Source organism: Entelurus aequoreus, linkage group LG06, assembly GCF_033978785.1.
Source record: "Entelurus aequoreus isolate RoL-2023_Sb linkage group LG06, RoL_Eaeq_v1.1, whole genome shotgun sequence".
Taxonomy (NCBI): domain Eukaryota; kingdom Metazoa; phylum Chordata; class Actinopteri; order Syngnathiformes; family Syngnathidae; genus Entelurus; species Entelurus aequoreus.
Window position 1 is genome coordinate 65,622,456 of NC_084736.1, and position 17,705 is coordinate 65,640,160.

At 38.8% G+C, this 17,705-nt stretch overlaps 1 protein-coding gene and 1 long non-coding RNA gene across 4 annotated transcripts in view; one reads left to right on the forward strand and one right to left on the reverse strand.

Annotated features, from left to right (window-relative positions):
• LOC133652454 (transcription factor 7-like 1-A) overlaps positions 1–12,206 on the reverse strand; it is a 73,452-nt gene extending 61,246 nt beyond the window's left edge. The window contains exons 1-3 of one of the 2 annotated variants that reach the window (XM_062051221.1): positions 11,557–12,206; positions 11,392–11,464; positions 11,197–11,324 (exon numbers count right to left, since the gene is read on the reverse strand). In XM_062051221.1, coding sequence (XP_061907205.1) covers positions 11,197–11,324; positions 11,392–11,464; positions 11,557–11,742 — 387 coding nt within the window. In that variant the 5' untranslated portion in view covers positions 11,743–12,206. The remainder of the gene's footprint in view (positions 1–11,196; positions 11,325–11,391; positions 11,465–11,556) is intronic. The other variant, XM_062051222.1, reaches the window with a different exon arrangement.
• LOC133652456 (uncharacterized) overlaps positions 1–17,705 on the forward strand; it is a 162,927-nt gene that overhangs the window by 75,089 nt on the left and 70,133 nt on the right. The window lies entirely within an intron of this gene.

Consider the following 17,705-nt stretch of genomic DNA (forward strand, 5'->3'; position numbering starts at 1 on the left):
ATACACACTTAAATAAATTGCCAGAAATAGCCAATTTGCTCAATTTACTTTTAACTATGTTATTATTAATAATTAATGATATTTACACTTAATTGAACGGTTTAAAAGAGGAAAAAACACGAAAAAAATGACAATTAAATTTTGAAACAGTTTATCTTCAATTTCGACTCAACCGAGAAAAAGAAGAGAAAAACTAGCTAATTTGAATCTTTTTGAAATAATTTTAAAAAGAATTTATGGAACATCATTAGTATTTTTTCCTGATTAAGATTAATTTTATAATTTTGATGACATGTTTTAAATAGGTTAAAATCCAATCTGCACTTTGTTAGAATATATAACAAATTGGACCAAGCTATATTTCTAACAAAGACAAATCATTATTTCTTCTAGATTTTCCAGAACAAAAATTTTAAAAGAAATTCAAAAGACTTTGAAATAAGATTTAAATTTGATTCTACAGATTTTCTAGATTTGCCAGAATAATTTTTTTAAATTTTAATCATAATAAGTTTGAAGAAATATTTCACAAATATTCTTCATCGAAAAAACAGAAGCTAAAATGAAGAATTAAATAAAAATGTATTTATTATTCTTTGCAATAAAAAAACATTTTTTACTTGAACATTGATTTAAATTGTCAGGAAAGAAGAGGAAGGAATTTGAAAGGTAAAAAGGTATATGTGTTTTAAAATCCTATAATCATTTTTAAGGTTGTATTTTTTCTCTAAAATTGTCTTTCTGAAAGTTATAAGAAGCAAAGTAAAAAAATTAATGAATTTATTTAAACAAGTGAAGACCAAGTCTTTAAAATATTTTCTTGGATTTTCAAATTCTATTTGAGTTTTGTCTCTCTTAGAATTAAAAATGTCGGAAAAGCGAGACCAGCATGCTAGTAAACAAATCAAATTTAAAAAATAGAGGCAGCTCACTGGTAAGTGCTGCTATTTGAGCTATTTTTAGAACAGGCCAGCGGGCTACTCATCTGGTCCTAACGGGCTACCTGGTGCCCGCGGGCACCGCGTTGGTGACCCCTGGTCTAACTATTCATTAAAACACAGGCAGATGTTTCATTTAACAAGTATATTTAAAATGTTTGGCCACTGTAACATTATACACAGTTTGAACAGTAACACTGTGTTTAAATATTTATCCAAGTCTTTCTTAGGCATACCACTAGCTGGAGCCAGCGTAGCACCACAGTTTGAGAACCACTGACCTGGATTACAAGAAAGTGTTTTAAATGTAGATCAGCATCAGCATAGGTACCTTTTAATAACATGTTACTTACATTTCTATTGTAATACTGATCCCCAAATCAATATATGATTGAATCGAATGTTAACAAGGATTCAAGCCAGTACTGACATTGCTGCGGTTTCTGCCAATCTGCTGCTAATTAATCAGTGCCACTAAACTGATGTAGACGTGTTTGCCTTTGAAGGAAAAATCTTTTAAAAACTATATAGCCAGTCAGAAATGTTGCCTCTGTTGACACAGTGCTTGGCTGAAAAAATATTTGCACTCCAGCATTGAGATTACTTGCAGCCGTCGAATACAACGCTGGGGGTTGTCAGAATGTGAGTGCAGGACACTGTTGCCTCTGTTGCAAAATATCCACAGGGCTTCACCTGAACACGCCATCACAGCCTCCAGTAACCCTCGCAGACTTGATACGTGCAACACACACGGGTGCACGCGCGCGCTCACACACACACACACGTGCGTACCAAGGTGAATAGACGGCGAAACCTGATGAAAAGACACCTCCACACCAACAGCATGTGTTTATGTAGGGAGAGGCCCTTTTATTCATCAGGACAATGTCTGTGTTGACTTTTCTTTGTCTGTTTTAAGCGGCAAAAGCAACACAAGAGAAAGAAAAAAGAATCCAGAAAGGCATGCAATTGTAGCCCCTGACATGTTCAGACTTCCACAAGCTCTCCATTCATATCTCGATCACGCACACAAAATCCTATTCAACAATCATGCTCAGGAGTTTGTGTACTTGATGAAGATATATTTGCGTGGCCAACCTCACTCTTGCTTACTCGACACTTCTCACACACAAGAGGCATTTCACTCTTTAGTGGCGATGATGATGATGATGCTACTTGCAGAATTGTTTCAAAGTGCTGATGAGGCTGTCAGACGTGGCCATGAAGCAGATTCAGGCATTAAATCTGGCACTGCTGTGTCACTACTGGAACAATGAGGTGATGATCACGTCAGTGGATTGACAAACAACGGGCTGGATTTAGACTCGGTGGGACAAACCTCCGCCCCCTGAGCAGGCAGCCGTCTGCTGGAACATCTCTGCAAACATAAAACCTCCTCCTCAACCCTCGGTGGATTACAGCGGAATGTCAGCTCGGAGCGGGCTTTAAATCAGTTATGCTTGGCCCTCAGGGGAAGTCTGTGCTGATCCCATGTAGGCCTGTCTCTCATTGCTCATGATAGGCTCGCCACATCCAAATTTAAAAGCTGGGCTTTCAATCCTTAAGTGTGTCGCACACACGGGGAAGTCACTGCCTGATTATTATTTACATATTCCGTAGGCTCTTAGAGATGTGCCAATCAGTTGGCCACCAATCAGTATCGGCAAATTTACGCAAAAAAAGTATGTGATAGGCCAATTCCGATAAATGTCTTTTCTCCTTTTTTTGTGCTGTTCTCAAAAAATTATCCCTATTGGTTGATTTATTTTTGGTGCCCGGCTGTATATTAATACAGTGCAAAGCCACTTGCCCAGTGGTTCTCAAACTTTTTTTTTTACCAAGTACCACCTCAGAAACATTTAGCTCTCCAAATACCACCATAATGACCAACATTAAAATACAGTAACGTAGTAGGCCTAAGTATAAATTAAAAACAAGGCATAGGTTTTATTTAAAAGGTATCTTTAACATGTTTGGCTACGCAGTTTGAACAGCAACACTCTGTTTGAATATAGGCAAATAAAACAATGTACTTTAATTGATCATTTGGCGTACCACTAGATGGAGCCCGCGTACCGTACGGCAGTTTGAGAATCACTGCATTAGCCTAAGTTAATAATCATCACCTTCATTGTGAAAAATAAAATACAAGTTCATTATCACTGGAGGACTGGAAGAAGAGGCTAAACATATTACACACAGAGTAAAAGCAAGTAGGAGCAGACAAGGAGGTATGCTAATTGCTAAACTAGCCGCAAAGCTAGCTTAAGCAACCACAAGAAATAAGTGATTAGAAAACTTAAGAAGTGTAGATGAAAGTGCGTTAAAGCAGACAAAAAGCAACTATGAACATGAAAGTAGATTAGTAAGAGTGTAGAAAGAGGTTAATATAATAATGATCTGTTGCTAGATAGATCATAAGCAATAGTCCTTTGATTTGTCTTGTATTCGCAAATATAATCGCTCACTATTTGACTATGGACTTTTTTTTGTTCAAACAATTCTATGTAATAAAATAGAATAGGGAAATGTTTAAATATCGTATTTTTTTCTATATAAAATTTAATATTTAAAAAGCAAAATCATTCAATAAACTTAAATATTTTCTAGTAATCAACATTGTGATCAGTATTAGTATGGCCAGTACTGCCACTGTAACCACATTGTATTATCTAATTTGTTGAAATGTTTCAATTATTGTTAACTTGTAAGCAAAAATATGCAAGTGTAAATGAACATTTGTTTAATTGGTCATTTAAATTAGTCGACTATTAAAAAATGGTGTTAAAAGATAAATCGTTGGTGACGGCTCTAGTCCAAACTAAGGTGATATTAATAATAATAATAATGGATTAGATTTATATAGCGCTTTTCTAGGCACTCAAAGCGCTTCACAGAGTGAGAACCCATATTATTAATATTATGGTTCCTTATTTAGATATAGCCAATAGCACTCACCATAAACACATTTAATCTGTATCAACCGATCACACTTACCACTGAATTTATTATGTTATAAAGGAAACTGCTGCCTTAAATTGCTTGACACCAATTGGCTATGAACAAATACAGGCTATTCAAAGACAAACACACTGGCACACGTTGTTGTACATGTAACCACAAACACCTTTTGCTCTTTAAACCAATTAAACGGCAGCTCCCAACAAGGGAGCGAAAGCGGCAGATCTGGTTACCTGCTATTAATCACACTATCTGTCTCCTGTTGCACAAATACTCTGTGCATAAAACAAACCTGTCAGGCCCAAAGCAACAGGGCACAGTAAATAAAATGCTCTCAGGCAAATGGATTGCTTGTCTCTCCAGACTCAAGGGATGACAACATATATTAGAGCACCCTTAAGGGAACTCTTATCTCACAGGACATTCTGTGTTTTCGACATACATGCATGTGACAAATGTAACTGTAAAACTCAGAACTTAAACCGTCGGCCAAACGTGAAAGAAGTTACCGTTTTACTGCTCTGAAATGTATCCATGGGGCAGACAAACCAAGCTCTGAGTTCTAAATGAAAACCCCTCTCATCAATTAGACCCCCACTGGGCAATGTGGAGACCCCAAGATGGCTCTTAAGTATGCCAGCCTTTGTCTGCTACGGTGACGATGGACGCAGTCAGCTCACTCTGTCCCGTTGACCTCATTCTTTTTTGCCCATGTGGAGAGTCTCAACTTTACATTTCTCACTATGTTTCAACAATCAGATGCACAAACCAAAATATAACAAATAATACAAAGATGTAAAAAAAAATATCACAAATACATACAGTAAGATGTGTATTTATACTGACCATAGTGACCAAAAGCAATAATTTATAAGTGCTACAAGTTGTGATGTACGTCCAAGAGAGAGCAGAGTAACTATTTAGTTAATGAGCCCCAATGGAGACCTCCAATGAAGCCATCAAGACTGCTCAGAATAACAATGGTCAACTAACGCCTTTCTAATTGAATGGAAGGTACAGGGAGGCGAGGCGAGGGGAGTGGTGGGCCTGCAACAGTGAAAAGACGACGGGAAAAAAAACGGGAGGGGGGTCTTTTCAGTTCGATGCCCACGGGCCTTAACGAAAGTACTTGTTTTTTGGGGGGTGACAAGGGGATGGGGGATGGATAAAATGTGAGAAACAGCTCTCCAACTTGGAACATTTTTAGAAACTTGTGTCCTATTTAGGAAACTATCATTCTGCAAGATTTTGATCATCTAACAGTATTTAGCTTTGCATGTTTTAACAGCACGTAGGGACGTAACGATATGAAAATGTCAGATCACGTTTATAGAAACGGTATGTTGAATGTGCTCAAAAAGTACTTATACACACACTGAACTATTTTAACCAAGTTTTTCAAAGAAAAATACTAATGAAATAAACTTTCTTGGCAGAAGAAACAAAATATTGGTACAAATTATTAAGAGCCATATTATTTTTATTTGAGTATTTTCTGTTTAAATATTTGGAGGTTTTACAATCTTTTTTTATTGATAATGCAAAAACGGATGTGGCGCGCTTCACTTTCGGTTTATGTGACATTTCGCAAATTCACTTGAGACCTCTGTGTCAAACTCTTCCAAGTATCGATTAATCGATCAATTTGTCCTAATCGAGCACAGTCTGTAGTTCAACGTGCCCAGTTTAATAGCTTAGTTGCTCAGACAGTAATGTGTTTACAGTGCCCTCTTGTCATATCGCGATTCAAATATTGCGGCATTCACTAAGCCATTTTTCAAATTCTACAACAGCATTTTCAGGCATAACAAATATCAAATCTACAGTAGTGTTGGCCATTAGATGACACCAAACCAACCACTGTTAAGCATCGAGGCCACTTATTGGCTAAGCCTCAGGCAGCGTTACTACATTGGATTAAAACAGTGACTAAATGGTGTTATTTCATTTCTACAGGATTTTCCTAATGTTGAAAACTGTAGTAAACATGTGTTTATGCTATAGCTATGAAAATATTCAAGGTATGATTTAGAAATCATACTTTCTAGAAATTCCTTTATCACAGTCATTTAACATTTAACGAGTTACTAACGATAAACAAGGGATTACTGTACACAAGTTTAGGTTAGGGTATGTTGTTTTTTAATAGGGAAAAAAGTAAATGTCTTTTTTATTCATGTTAGCATTTAAGCTAGTTAGCAAGCTATGTTGGTGAGTTTATTAAAGTATGAATATCAATCACAAGTTTACGCTAATTCCAATTTAAAACGGTTTATCGTTATACCGTGTATTGTTATTTCCCTTATGGCCCATATTTGAAATATCCCTGCAGCGGTCATGTTTGTATCATATCGCGACCCAGAAATTGTAAGGACAACATGGTTGGATGCATATTACAGCTACACACTAAAAAGCGAAGTGAATTATATTATATTATATTTGTGTAAGGCTGTTTTTCTCTCGAGACTCAAAGCTTTTTACACAGTGAAACCCATTATCTAGATTCTTTAAGCTCCATTTAAACTAGTGTGGGTGACACTGGGAGCAGATGGTGTGGCTCGGTTGGTAGAGCGGCCGTGCCAGCAACTTGAGGGTTCCAGGTTCGATTCCCGCTTCCGCCATCCTAGTCACTGCCATTGTGTCCTTGAGCAAGACACTTTATCCACCCAAACAAGTCCCTGCAAGCGTCCATCAACACTTTGAAAAAGTCTTAGACAACAGCTGACATACACACAACAGTGCGATACCTCCCATGTATGTCAAAGCAAGGTATGACATTGTTGTGACTGCTGGGTGTGACTTGAGAATGCATATAGTGCAGATCAGGGTTGAACGGTATACAAATACTAAAAGTACTGCGGTACTATCCATCCATCCATCAATTTTCTATCGCTAGTCCCTGTCGGGGTTGCGGGGCGGCAAGAGCCTATCCCAGCTGTATTCAGGCAGATAGACGGACAACACTCACACTCAAGGTCACTCTAGGCCAATCAACCTATCCACAGGTGCATGTAGCTGGAGTACCCGAAAGGAACCCACGCAGTCACGGGGAGAACATGCAAACTCCACACAAAAAATCTAACCCAGGACCTTCTTATTGTGAGGCACACGCACTAACCTATGTGCCATACCGCGGTAATAATGAATTAAAAAATGTACTATACTGCCAATGAAAAATACCGGTCCTTTTTTGCATCGACATGAGGCGCCACGCATGGTGACAATGCTCTTATACGAGCCGCCACGTTAGTCAACACACCCACACACAGCACTTTCAAGCAGAAACAGGGTGGAGACAAGAAATACAAACACTAAAGCGCAGATCTGCAGGCAGCGCTTTAAAACATAGCTAGTTAGCAGGTAACGTCCCCTTTGTAGTGTGTTATCTACTTCTACATCACTAATCCTTGTCTCCATGGCGACAAATAAACTATGTTTCGTCCAAGTATCATCCCTGCAGAACGAGGAATAGCTGAACCTGCCCATCACCTCCCAGGGGGTGGAACAAGGGGATGGGTCAAATGCAGAGGTTAATTTCACCACACCTAGTGTGTGGGTGTGACTATCAGTGGTACTTTAAAGGCCTACTGAAATGATTTTTTTTTATTTAAACGGGAATAGCAGATCCATTCTATGTGTCATACTTGATCATTTCGCGATATTGCCATATTTTTGCTGAAAGGATTTAGTAGAGAAAATCGACGATAAAGTTTGCAACTTTTGCTCGCTGATAAAAAAAGCCTTGCCTGTACCGGAAGTAGCGTGACGTCACAATTCCCCGTTGTTTACAATGGAGCGAGAGATTCGGACCGAGAAAGCGACGATTACCCCATTAATTTGAGCGAGGATAAAAGATTCGTAGATGAGGAACGTTACAGTGAATGACTAGAGAGGCAGTGATGGACGTATCTTTTTTCGCTCTGACCGTAACTTAGGTACAAGCTGGCTCATTGGATTCCACACTCTCTCCTTTTTCTATTGTGGATCACGGATTTGTATTTTAAACCACCTCGGATACTATATTCTCTTGAAAATGAGAGTCGAGCACGCGAAATGGACATTTAAAGTGACTTTTATCTCCACGACAATACATCGGTGACACACTTAGCTACTGAGCTAACGTGATAGCATCGTTCTCAAATGAAGATAGAAACAAAAGAAATAAATCCCTGACTGGAAGGATAGACAGAAGATCAACAATACTATTAAACCATGTACATGTAACTACACGGTTAAAAATTCTCAGCCTGGTAAGACTTAACAATGCTGTTGCTAACGACGCTAAGGCTAATTTAGCAACTTAGCAACCGGACCTCATAGAACTATGATAAAAACATTAGCGCTCCACCTACGCCAGCCAGCCCTCATCTTCCCATCAACAGCCGTGCTCACCTGCGTTCCAGCGATCGACGGCGCGACGAAGGACTTCATCCGTGGGTTTGGCGGCAAGCATCGGCTAGGCGTAGTAAGTAGTCCTTGTTGTGTTGCTGTAAGTATTGTACTTAGCCGCTAATACACCGATCGATCCCACCTACAACGTTCTTCTTTGCAGCCTTCATTGTTCATTAAACAAATTGCAAAAGATTCACCAACACAGATGTCCAGAATACTGTGGAATTTTGTCGAAGAAAACAAGAGGTTTTTGTATCGGGTCGATGGGGTACAACCACTTCCGTGGATTTTGTGACGTCACGCGCATAAATCATATCCAAAGGAGTTTTTCAACCGGAAGTGTGGTGGGAATTGTAAAATTGCACTTTATAAGTTAACCCGGCCGTATTGGCATGTGTTTCAATGTTAAGATTTCATCATTGGTATATAAGCTATCAGACTGCGTGGTCGGTAGTAGTGGGTTTCAGTAGGCCTTTAACTTTAATATATAGCCTATTATTTGCACATTTTTGACAAGTGATGCATCGAAAAATTTGGCCGCTGAAAAAATAATTCCCTCACTGAAACCGGATGTTCTAATGACGTAGTCACTTCTGCTGGCTGGCTGCAATTTTCCCCGCGCACACGAATGACGTAGCTCGCCCAAAGACGTGAATGTCGCATTTAGGACGCGTTTCGTTTATACTGAAGTCACATTTTAAAAGATCTGATTCCAAACGGATTTAGACTACCTACTGATGTGGCCTGATGTGAAAAGATCAGATTTTAAGCACTTTGGAGCGTTTAAACTGGCAAACAATATCCAATCCGTGTCACTTGAGAGAGAAACATCTGATTCGGTGGGCAGTGTAAACCGGGCCTTTGCAACCCGTTTGCTTACTTACTACTAAAAGAGAAGATGTCTAGTATTTTCACAATGTTATTTAATGCCAAAGTTGTTCTTTGGTTGCAATAACAAACGTATGTTTAATGTATCATAAAATGTTATGATAAAAGCAATAATTAAATTTTTTTGTGGTGCCTTTTTTTTTTTAAGTATAGAAATACATTTTCGTACCGATTTGAAACACTTGGAGCGTTTATACTGGTGAAAAATATCCAATCCGTGTCACTCGAAAAGCATCGAAATACATTTTGGTACCGGTACCAAAATATTGAGACAACCTTAACACAGATGAGTAGCAGCTTGCAAACAAAAACCTTTCAACTATTTCAGGGAATTTAGGAAGAATTTTCCCCACGCACACGAATGACGTAGCTCGCCCACAAATGACGTGGAAGTCGCATGTAGGACGCATTTCGTTTATACTGAAGCCACATTTTGAAAGATCAGATTCCAATCGGATTTAGACTACCTACTGATGTAACCTGAATCTGATGCAAAAAGATCAGATTTGAAGCACTTTGGAGCGTTTAGACTGGCAAAAAATATCCAATCCGTGTCACTTGAGAGAAAAAAATCTAATTCAGTGGGTAGTGTAAACAGGGACTGTGTAACCAGTTTGCTTACGTAACTCTAAAAGAGAATATGTCTCGTATTTTCACAAATGTATTTAATGCCAAAATAGTTTTTTGGTTGCAATAACAAACGTATGTTTAATGTATCATAAGATTTTAAGATAAAAGCAATAATGACATTTTTTGTGGTGCCTTTTATTTTGAAAAGTATCTAAATAAATTTTTGTACCTATTTGAAGCACTTGGAGCGTTTCTACTGGCAAAAAATATCCAATCTTTGTCACTTGAAAAGTATCTAAATACATTTTGGTACCGGTACCAAAATATTGGTATCGAGACAACCTTCACACAGATGGGTAGCAGCTTGCAAATAAAAACATTTCAACTATTTCAAATTTAGGAAGAATTTTCCCCGCGCAGAACGCATGACATCGCTCGCCCAAAGATGACGTGAAAGTCGCATTTCGTTTATACTGAAGTCACATTTTAAAAGACCAGATTCCAATCGGATATAGACTACCTACTGATGTGGCCTGAATCTGATGCGAAAAGATAAGATTTGAAGCACTTTGGAGCGATTCTACTGGCAAAAAATATCCAATCCGTGTCACTTGAAAAGTATCGAAATACATTTTGGTACAGGTACCAAAATATTGGTATCAAGACAACCTTAACACAGATGGCCGGGTAGCAGCTTGCAAACAAAAACATTTCAACTATTTCAGGGAATTTAACAAGAATTTTCCCCGGGCACACGAATGACGTCGCTCGCCCAAAGATGATGTGAAAGTTGCATTTAGGACGCATTTCGTTTATACTGAAGCCACATTTTGAAAGATCAGATTCCAATCGGATTTAGACTACCTAGTGGTGTGGCCTCAATCTGATGCAAAAAGATCAGATTTGAAGCACTTTGGAGAGTTTAGACTGGCAAAAAAATATCCAATCCGTGTCACTTCAGAGAAAAAAATCTAATTCGGTGGGTAGTGTAAACAGGGCCTTTGTAACCCGTTTGCTTACGTAACTCTAAAAGAGAAGATGTCTAGTATTTTCACTATGTTATTTAATGCCAAAATTGTTCTTTGGTTGCAATAACAAACGTATGTTTGCAAAAAGTATCCAATCCGTGTCACTTGAAAAGTATCGAAATACATTTTGGTATCGAGACAACCTTAACGCAGATGGGTAGCAGCTGACAAACAAAAACATTTCAACTATTTCAGAGAATTTAGGCAGAAACCATTCCAATTAGGCTATCATTTGCATTGTCAAATGCAACACTTACTCCCAAACAGGACAAAGAAGCGGTACCTCGAGAGGCCGCTCTAAGGGGAATATGGCGCTCTGGCAGTGTACAAGACACGTTTCGGCGCAGGCCAAAGTTATCAAGGAGAGGTAAAGAGTGGGCAGGAAAGAGTGGCGATTAGCACAGGATGTGGAAACTTACTGTTCTTGCACTGGGGGACAGAGAGCCGTTGGATAGGTAAGGGTTGGTGAGGTCTGGGATCATGAGGAACGGGTAGCCAGGGTAGTGGGGACTCTTAAAGAGACCTCCATCTTGCTGTCTTCTCAGTGCTGCAAATGTACAGTAAAGTTAGATCAAACTAAAAAAAAAAATGGTGTTATTTCTCCTTTTTATTACCTTCACTGAAGTAGTCTCTTGCTCTCTCATAACTTTCTTGGTCAACTCTTGTTTGGGGCCGCCTCTCTGCTTGCTGACACACAAACGCTGGTTGAATTGTCATCTTATAACATAACAAGGAGAGAGGGGGGCTGGGGGAAAAAACCAGACATTTGACTTTCTTACCTCCGAGTCCGAGGAGCTGCTGTTGTTTTCCGACTCGTTGACTAGCGAGGACTTGACATCGTCCAAGTCTCGCTCCGCCGAGACGTTTTCGGAAATCTTTTCCTCCTGCTCGCCTTCGTCTTTAAACGATATCATTTCGTCGTTGGCCCCTAAATCATCCCCGCCACCTCCGTTCAGCTGAGGCATTTTTGCACACCAGTAAATTGGATAAACAAGAGGATGAAAAAAAAATACAAAAAAAAAAACGTGCGCAACAGCGGAAACAAACCACTTGAGAGACAAAGCTAACTACCAGAAAATGTCCATTTTTTTCATCCTCTGGACGTGGTCCTGACGTCCATGGCGGCGATAATCCACAGTATTTTGCAACGAAACTTGTCCAAACTTTGTCGTCCCTGGCAGCCTGTGCGTCCCCTCTCCTGAGGGGATGTCCTTCTCTGGGGGCCCCCGGGGGACACACAAAAACTGCAGTCCGAGCCTGGGAGAGGTTACTCACAGCACTACAAGATCCATGTGTGAGGAAACAATGGCTACATGTGCCTGCTTTATGTCTGGGCGCTCCTCAAGTTGCACACAAAAAAAAAAACGCGCGGCCGTAAAAAAAAAAAAAAAGTTTGACAATTTGTGCAAAAAAAAAAAAATTAAGTAAGTAAATGTTTAAATGGACGCGGTGGGTGTTTCGCTGCACATAGCAGCCGGAGAATGCGCCGTGATAACAAGTTGGCTGCTCAAGTGGAAGAGCGCAGCCCGTCCGTGCGTTTAGAGGAGGAGTTTACTCTGAAAACCGACACTTCTCCTTCATGCAGCAACACTGCTATTCTTAACCCTCAACACTCCGACTAAACAATCAAAATATGCAACTTTTGCGCACTCACCGGCCACAAAATTAGGTGCACCAATGCAGTACATCTGCAAAGATAATTATGCTTAATGATGATGAACTTAGTTATTGCAACATAGTTGTTAGGCTTAGTTTATTATGGACTCTCAATACAAGGGGAAAATAATTCTTAAGTCAAAAAACAAAAGTGGATATTCTGGAAAAATGTCCTGCCCATTAAAAAAAAAAAAAAAAAAAAGTGCTGTCCAACGCTACTGAGGATGCGCACTCATGCGCATCAACGCTAACGATTTCCTCGAACAAAATAACCATTGCAACTACATACCTGGAGAAATTAAAATGGTATAAACCAGGGGTTCCCAGATTACGTCCCAAATCCGGCTCGCTGGAAGCCCTAAATAAATAAATAAATATTTTTTGAAATTATAATTTTTAAAGGCCTACTGAAATGAATTTTTTTTATTTAAACTGGGATAGCAGATCCATTCTATGTGTCATACTTGATCATTTCGCGATATTGCCTTATTTTTGCTGAAAGGATTTAGTAGAGAACATCGACGATAAAGTTAGCAACTTTTGGTCGCTGATAAAAAAAAGCATTGCCTGTACCGGAAGTAGCGTGACGTCGCAGGTTGAAAGGCTCCTCACATTTCCCCATTGTTTACACCAACAGCGAGAGCGATTCGGACCTAAATTAAAAAATTTTTTTTTTTTTTTTATTATAATTTTTAAAGGCCTACTGAAATGAATTTTTTTTAGTTAAACTGGGATAGCAGATCCATTCTATGTGTCATACATGATCATTTCGCGATATTGCCATATTTTTGCTGAAAGGATTTAGTAGAGAACATTGACGATAAAGTTTGCAACTTTTGGTCGCTGATAAAAAAAAGCATTGCCTGTACCGGAAGTAGCGTGACGTCGCAGGTTGAAAGGCTCCTCACATTTCCCCATTGTTTACACCAGCAGTGAGAGCGATTCGGACCGAGAAAGCGACGATTACCCCATTAATTTGAGCCAGGATGAAAGATTTGTGGATGAGGTACGTGAGAGTGAAGGACTAGAGTGCAGTGCAGGACGCATCTTTTTTCGCTCTGACCGTAACTTAGGTACAACCTGGCTCATTGGATTCCACACTCTCTCCTTTTTCTATTGTGGATCACGGATTTGTATTTTAAACCACCTCGGATACTATATCCTCTTGAAAATGAGAGTCGACAACGCGAAATGGACATTCACAGTGACTTTTATCTCCACGACAATACATCGGCGAAGCACTTTAGCTACGGAGCTAACGTGATAGCATCGGGCTTAACTGCAGATAGAAACAAAAGAAATAAACCCCTGACTGGAAGGATAGACAGAAAATCAACAATACTATTAAACCATGGACCTGTAACTACACGGTTAATGCTTTACAGCCTGGCGGAGCTTAACAATACTGTTGCTAACGACGCCATTAAAGCTAACTTAGCAACGGGACCTCACAGAGCTATGCTAAAAACATTAGCTATCCACCTACGCCAGCCAGCCCTCATCTGGTCATCAACACCTGTGCTCACCTGCGTTTCAGCGATCGACGGAGCGACGAAGGACTTCACCCGATCATCCGTGCAGTCGGCGGCTAGCGTCGGATAGCGCATCTGCTATCCGACTCAAAGTCCTCCTGGTTGTGTTGCTGCAGCCAGCCGCTAATACACCGATCCCACCTACAGCTTTCTTCTTTGCAGTCTCCATTGTTCATTAAACAAATTGCAAAAGATTCACCAACACAGATGTCCACAATACTGTGGAATTTTGTGATGAAAACAGAGCTGTTTGTATTGTGATACAATGTGTCAGAATACTTCCGTTTCAACCATTGACGTCACGCGCATACATCATCATACATAGACGTTTTCAACCGGAAGTTCCCCGGGAAATTTAAAATTGTACTTTATAAGTTAACCCGGCCGTATTTGCATGTGTTGCAATGTTAAGATTTCATCATTGATATATAAACTATCAGACTGCGTGGTCGGTAGTAGTGGGTTTCAGTAGGCCTTTAAGTCAAAAAACAAAAGTGGATATTCTGGAAAAATGTCCTGCCCATTTAAAAAAAAAAAAAAAAGTGCTGTCCAACGCTACTGAGCATGCGCACTCATGCGCATCAACGCTAACCATTTCCTCGAACAAAATAACCATTGCAACTACATACCTTGAGGATAATAAAATGGTATAAACTAGGGGTCCCCAGACTACGGGCCGCCAGCGTCCAAAATCTGGCCCGCTGGAAGCCCTAAATAAATAAATACATTTTTTTATTTTTTTAATAATTTTTTTAAAATCTGTCCTTTCCAATCCATTTTCTACCTTTCTGATTGTAAATCATGTAAATAATTCAATGTATATACTCTCATGATTATCTTGTGTGATGACTGTATTATGCTGATAGTATATATTTGTACCATGAATTGATTTACGTGGACCCCGACTTAAACAAGTTGAAAAACTTATAGGGGTGTTACCATTTAGTGGTCAATTGTACGGAATATGTACTGTACTGTGCAATCTACTAATAAAAGCTTCAATCAATTAAAAAAAAAAACGCTTGTTACTCTCGGTGTCTCTTAGCCGCTCAGGCAAATCATATTGTCTAAAAATGCATTTTCCCATAACGTTACATCATCGCGATCTGAATATACAGTCGTGGTCAAAAGTTTACATACACTTGTGAAGGACATAATGTCATGGCTGTCTTGAGTTTCCAATAATTTCTACAACTCTTATTTTTTTGTGATCGAGTGATTGGAGCACATACTTGTTGGTCACAAAAAACATTCATGAAGTTTGGTTCTTTTATGAATTTATTATGGGTCTACTGAAAATGTGACCAAATCCGCTGGGTCAAAAGTATACATACAGCAATGTTAATATTTGGTTACATGTCCCTTGGCAAGTTTCACTGCAATAAGGCGCTTTTGAGCTTCTGGCAAGCTTGTGGTTGAATTTTTGACCACTCCTCTTGACAAAATTGTCGCAGTTTTGCTAAATTTGTTGGTTTTCTGACTCTTGTTTCTTCAGCATTGTCCACACGTTTAAGTCAGGACGTTGGGAATGCCATTGTGAAACCTTAATTCTAGCCTGATTTAGCCATTCCTTTACCACTTTCGACGTATGTTTGGAGTCATTGTCCTGTTGGAACACCCAACTGCGCCCAAGACCCAACCTCCAGGCTGATGATTTTAGGTTCTCCTGAAGAATTTGGAGGTAATCCTCCTTTTTCATTGTCCCATTCACTCTCTGTAAAGCACTAGTTCCATTGGCAGCAAAACAGGCCCAGAGCATACCATGCTTGACGGTAGGAATGGTGTTCCTGTTATTAAAAGCCTCACCTTTTCTCCTCCAAACATATTGCTGGGTTTTGTGGCCAAACAGCTAAATTTTTGTTTCATCTGGCCACAGAATTTTCCTCCACAAGGATATCTTATCTCTCTTATGTTTGTCCATGTGATGTCAGATGAAACAAAAATGTAGCTGTTTGGCCACAAACTTCATGAATGTTTTTGGTGACAAACAAGTATGTGCTCCAATCACTCTATCACAAAAAAATTTGAGTTGTAGAAATTATTGGAAACTCAAGACAGCCATGACATTATGTCCTTCACAAGTGTATGTAATCTTTGACTAGGGATGAAATAGCCTCTGTGTTTTTTCCTGACCTAACGTGTACATATATATATATATATATCTATATATATATAGATATATATATAGATATATTTATATATCTATATATATATACAGTATATATATAGATATATATATATAGGCGCCGATCTACATTTCTGCCAGTGGGTGCTTGGACGGGCGGTTTTTGTTTGGTATGAGAAAGAATTTGCCATCAATCCCACGTGGGTGCTCGGCATTGTCCGTGGGAGGCTCGGCCCCCGAAGCACCAACGGGATTGCAATTTCATCCAAATCTGTCCATTACTTTTAATGTTATAACTATCAGATTATGCAACTGGTTGCATTTTCTATATGAAGCAACACATTTGTTCATAACAAAACTTTACTTGATTTATTTAGTTTTTCCTTTTTGCTTGAAGGGCAACTGCTATTTTTTTAAATTGTGTTTATTATTTACAATCTTTATGTGAGACAAGAACCCTTATGTTTTTATTTTTAAATGCATTCTAACTTGTGAATAAACGCTAGCAAAAGTCAGTTAACAATGGAGCTAATGGGAATTGCTCTAATTCGCCTACAAAGAGCTCTAATAAACTTCCAAAAGCCTCCATCAATGTTTTTATATACGCTGTCAGTATATATGTAATGTAGTAATATACACATTCATAATAACATGGCACATTTGCGATTTATAATCTAAAATTAATTTTTACCAGCTAAGAGGCGATGCAGCAGCTGCTTATCAGCTTAATAATGTATATAGCAACATAATAATAATAATACTTTTATTTATATAGCGCTTTTAAAAAGCACTCAGACGCTTACACAATAATCAAAATAAAACATGATCATAATCATAAAAGCACATACAGTATAATAATAAAACAACCATCCATCCATCCATCCATTTTCTACTGCTTATTCCCTTCGGGGTCGCGGGGGGCGCTGGAGCCTATCTCAGCTACAATCGGGCGGAAGGCGGGGTACACCCTGGACAAGTCGCCACCTCATGTGACATAAACATAAAAATGGGCAAAATGAAAAATAACTTTGTGTTATGAGATGGTTTGTCCAGTTCTAAAAGCAGCTACTTAGCACTTTGTGATCACGGCGCCACTATAAATAGATTGTCTGTGTTAGCAGTTATAATAACAATATACTAATACTTGGTTAACATCAGTTCACGAGCTGTAAATGGAGTATTGTTGGTGGTTTTTTGATGATTTATTTTTAGATGGCTTTACTGGCGTAATAATGTACTCCCATTAGCTACCTTGTACTTACCATATTTTACGACTTAGAATACATAAATAAAGGAAAACATAAATGAAGGAAAACATATGTGTTCTTGTCTTACATAGGGATTGTGAATGATGGGCAAAATTCCAAAAAAGTACAGTTCCCCTTTTAAAGAGAACCTGTGATGTTTTTAATCTACATTTAAAACACTTCCTTGTGGTCAAGATATGTGTTGGATATGCTTTGGTTTAAATTTTGCATTAATAATGCTCTACAGTCACTTTTATAGTGCGTTTTTTTAATCTGTCTGCAAAATGTTTGTTGAGGTTTACCCAGATTGCAAATGAAGCCACGCGCCACCCTCTTCAAAACTATCACAATTTTCAATTGAAAATTAC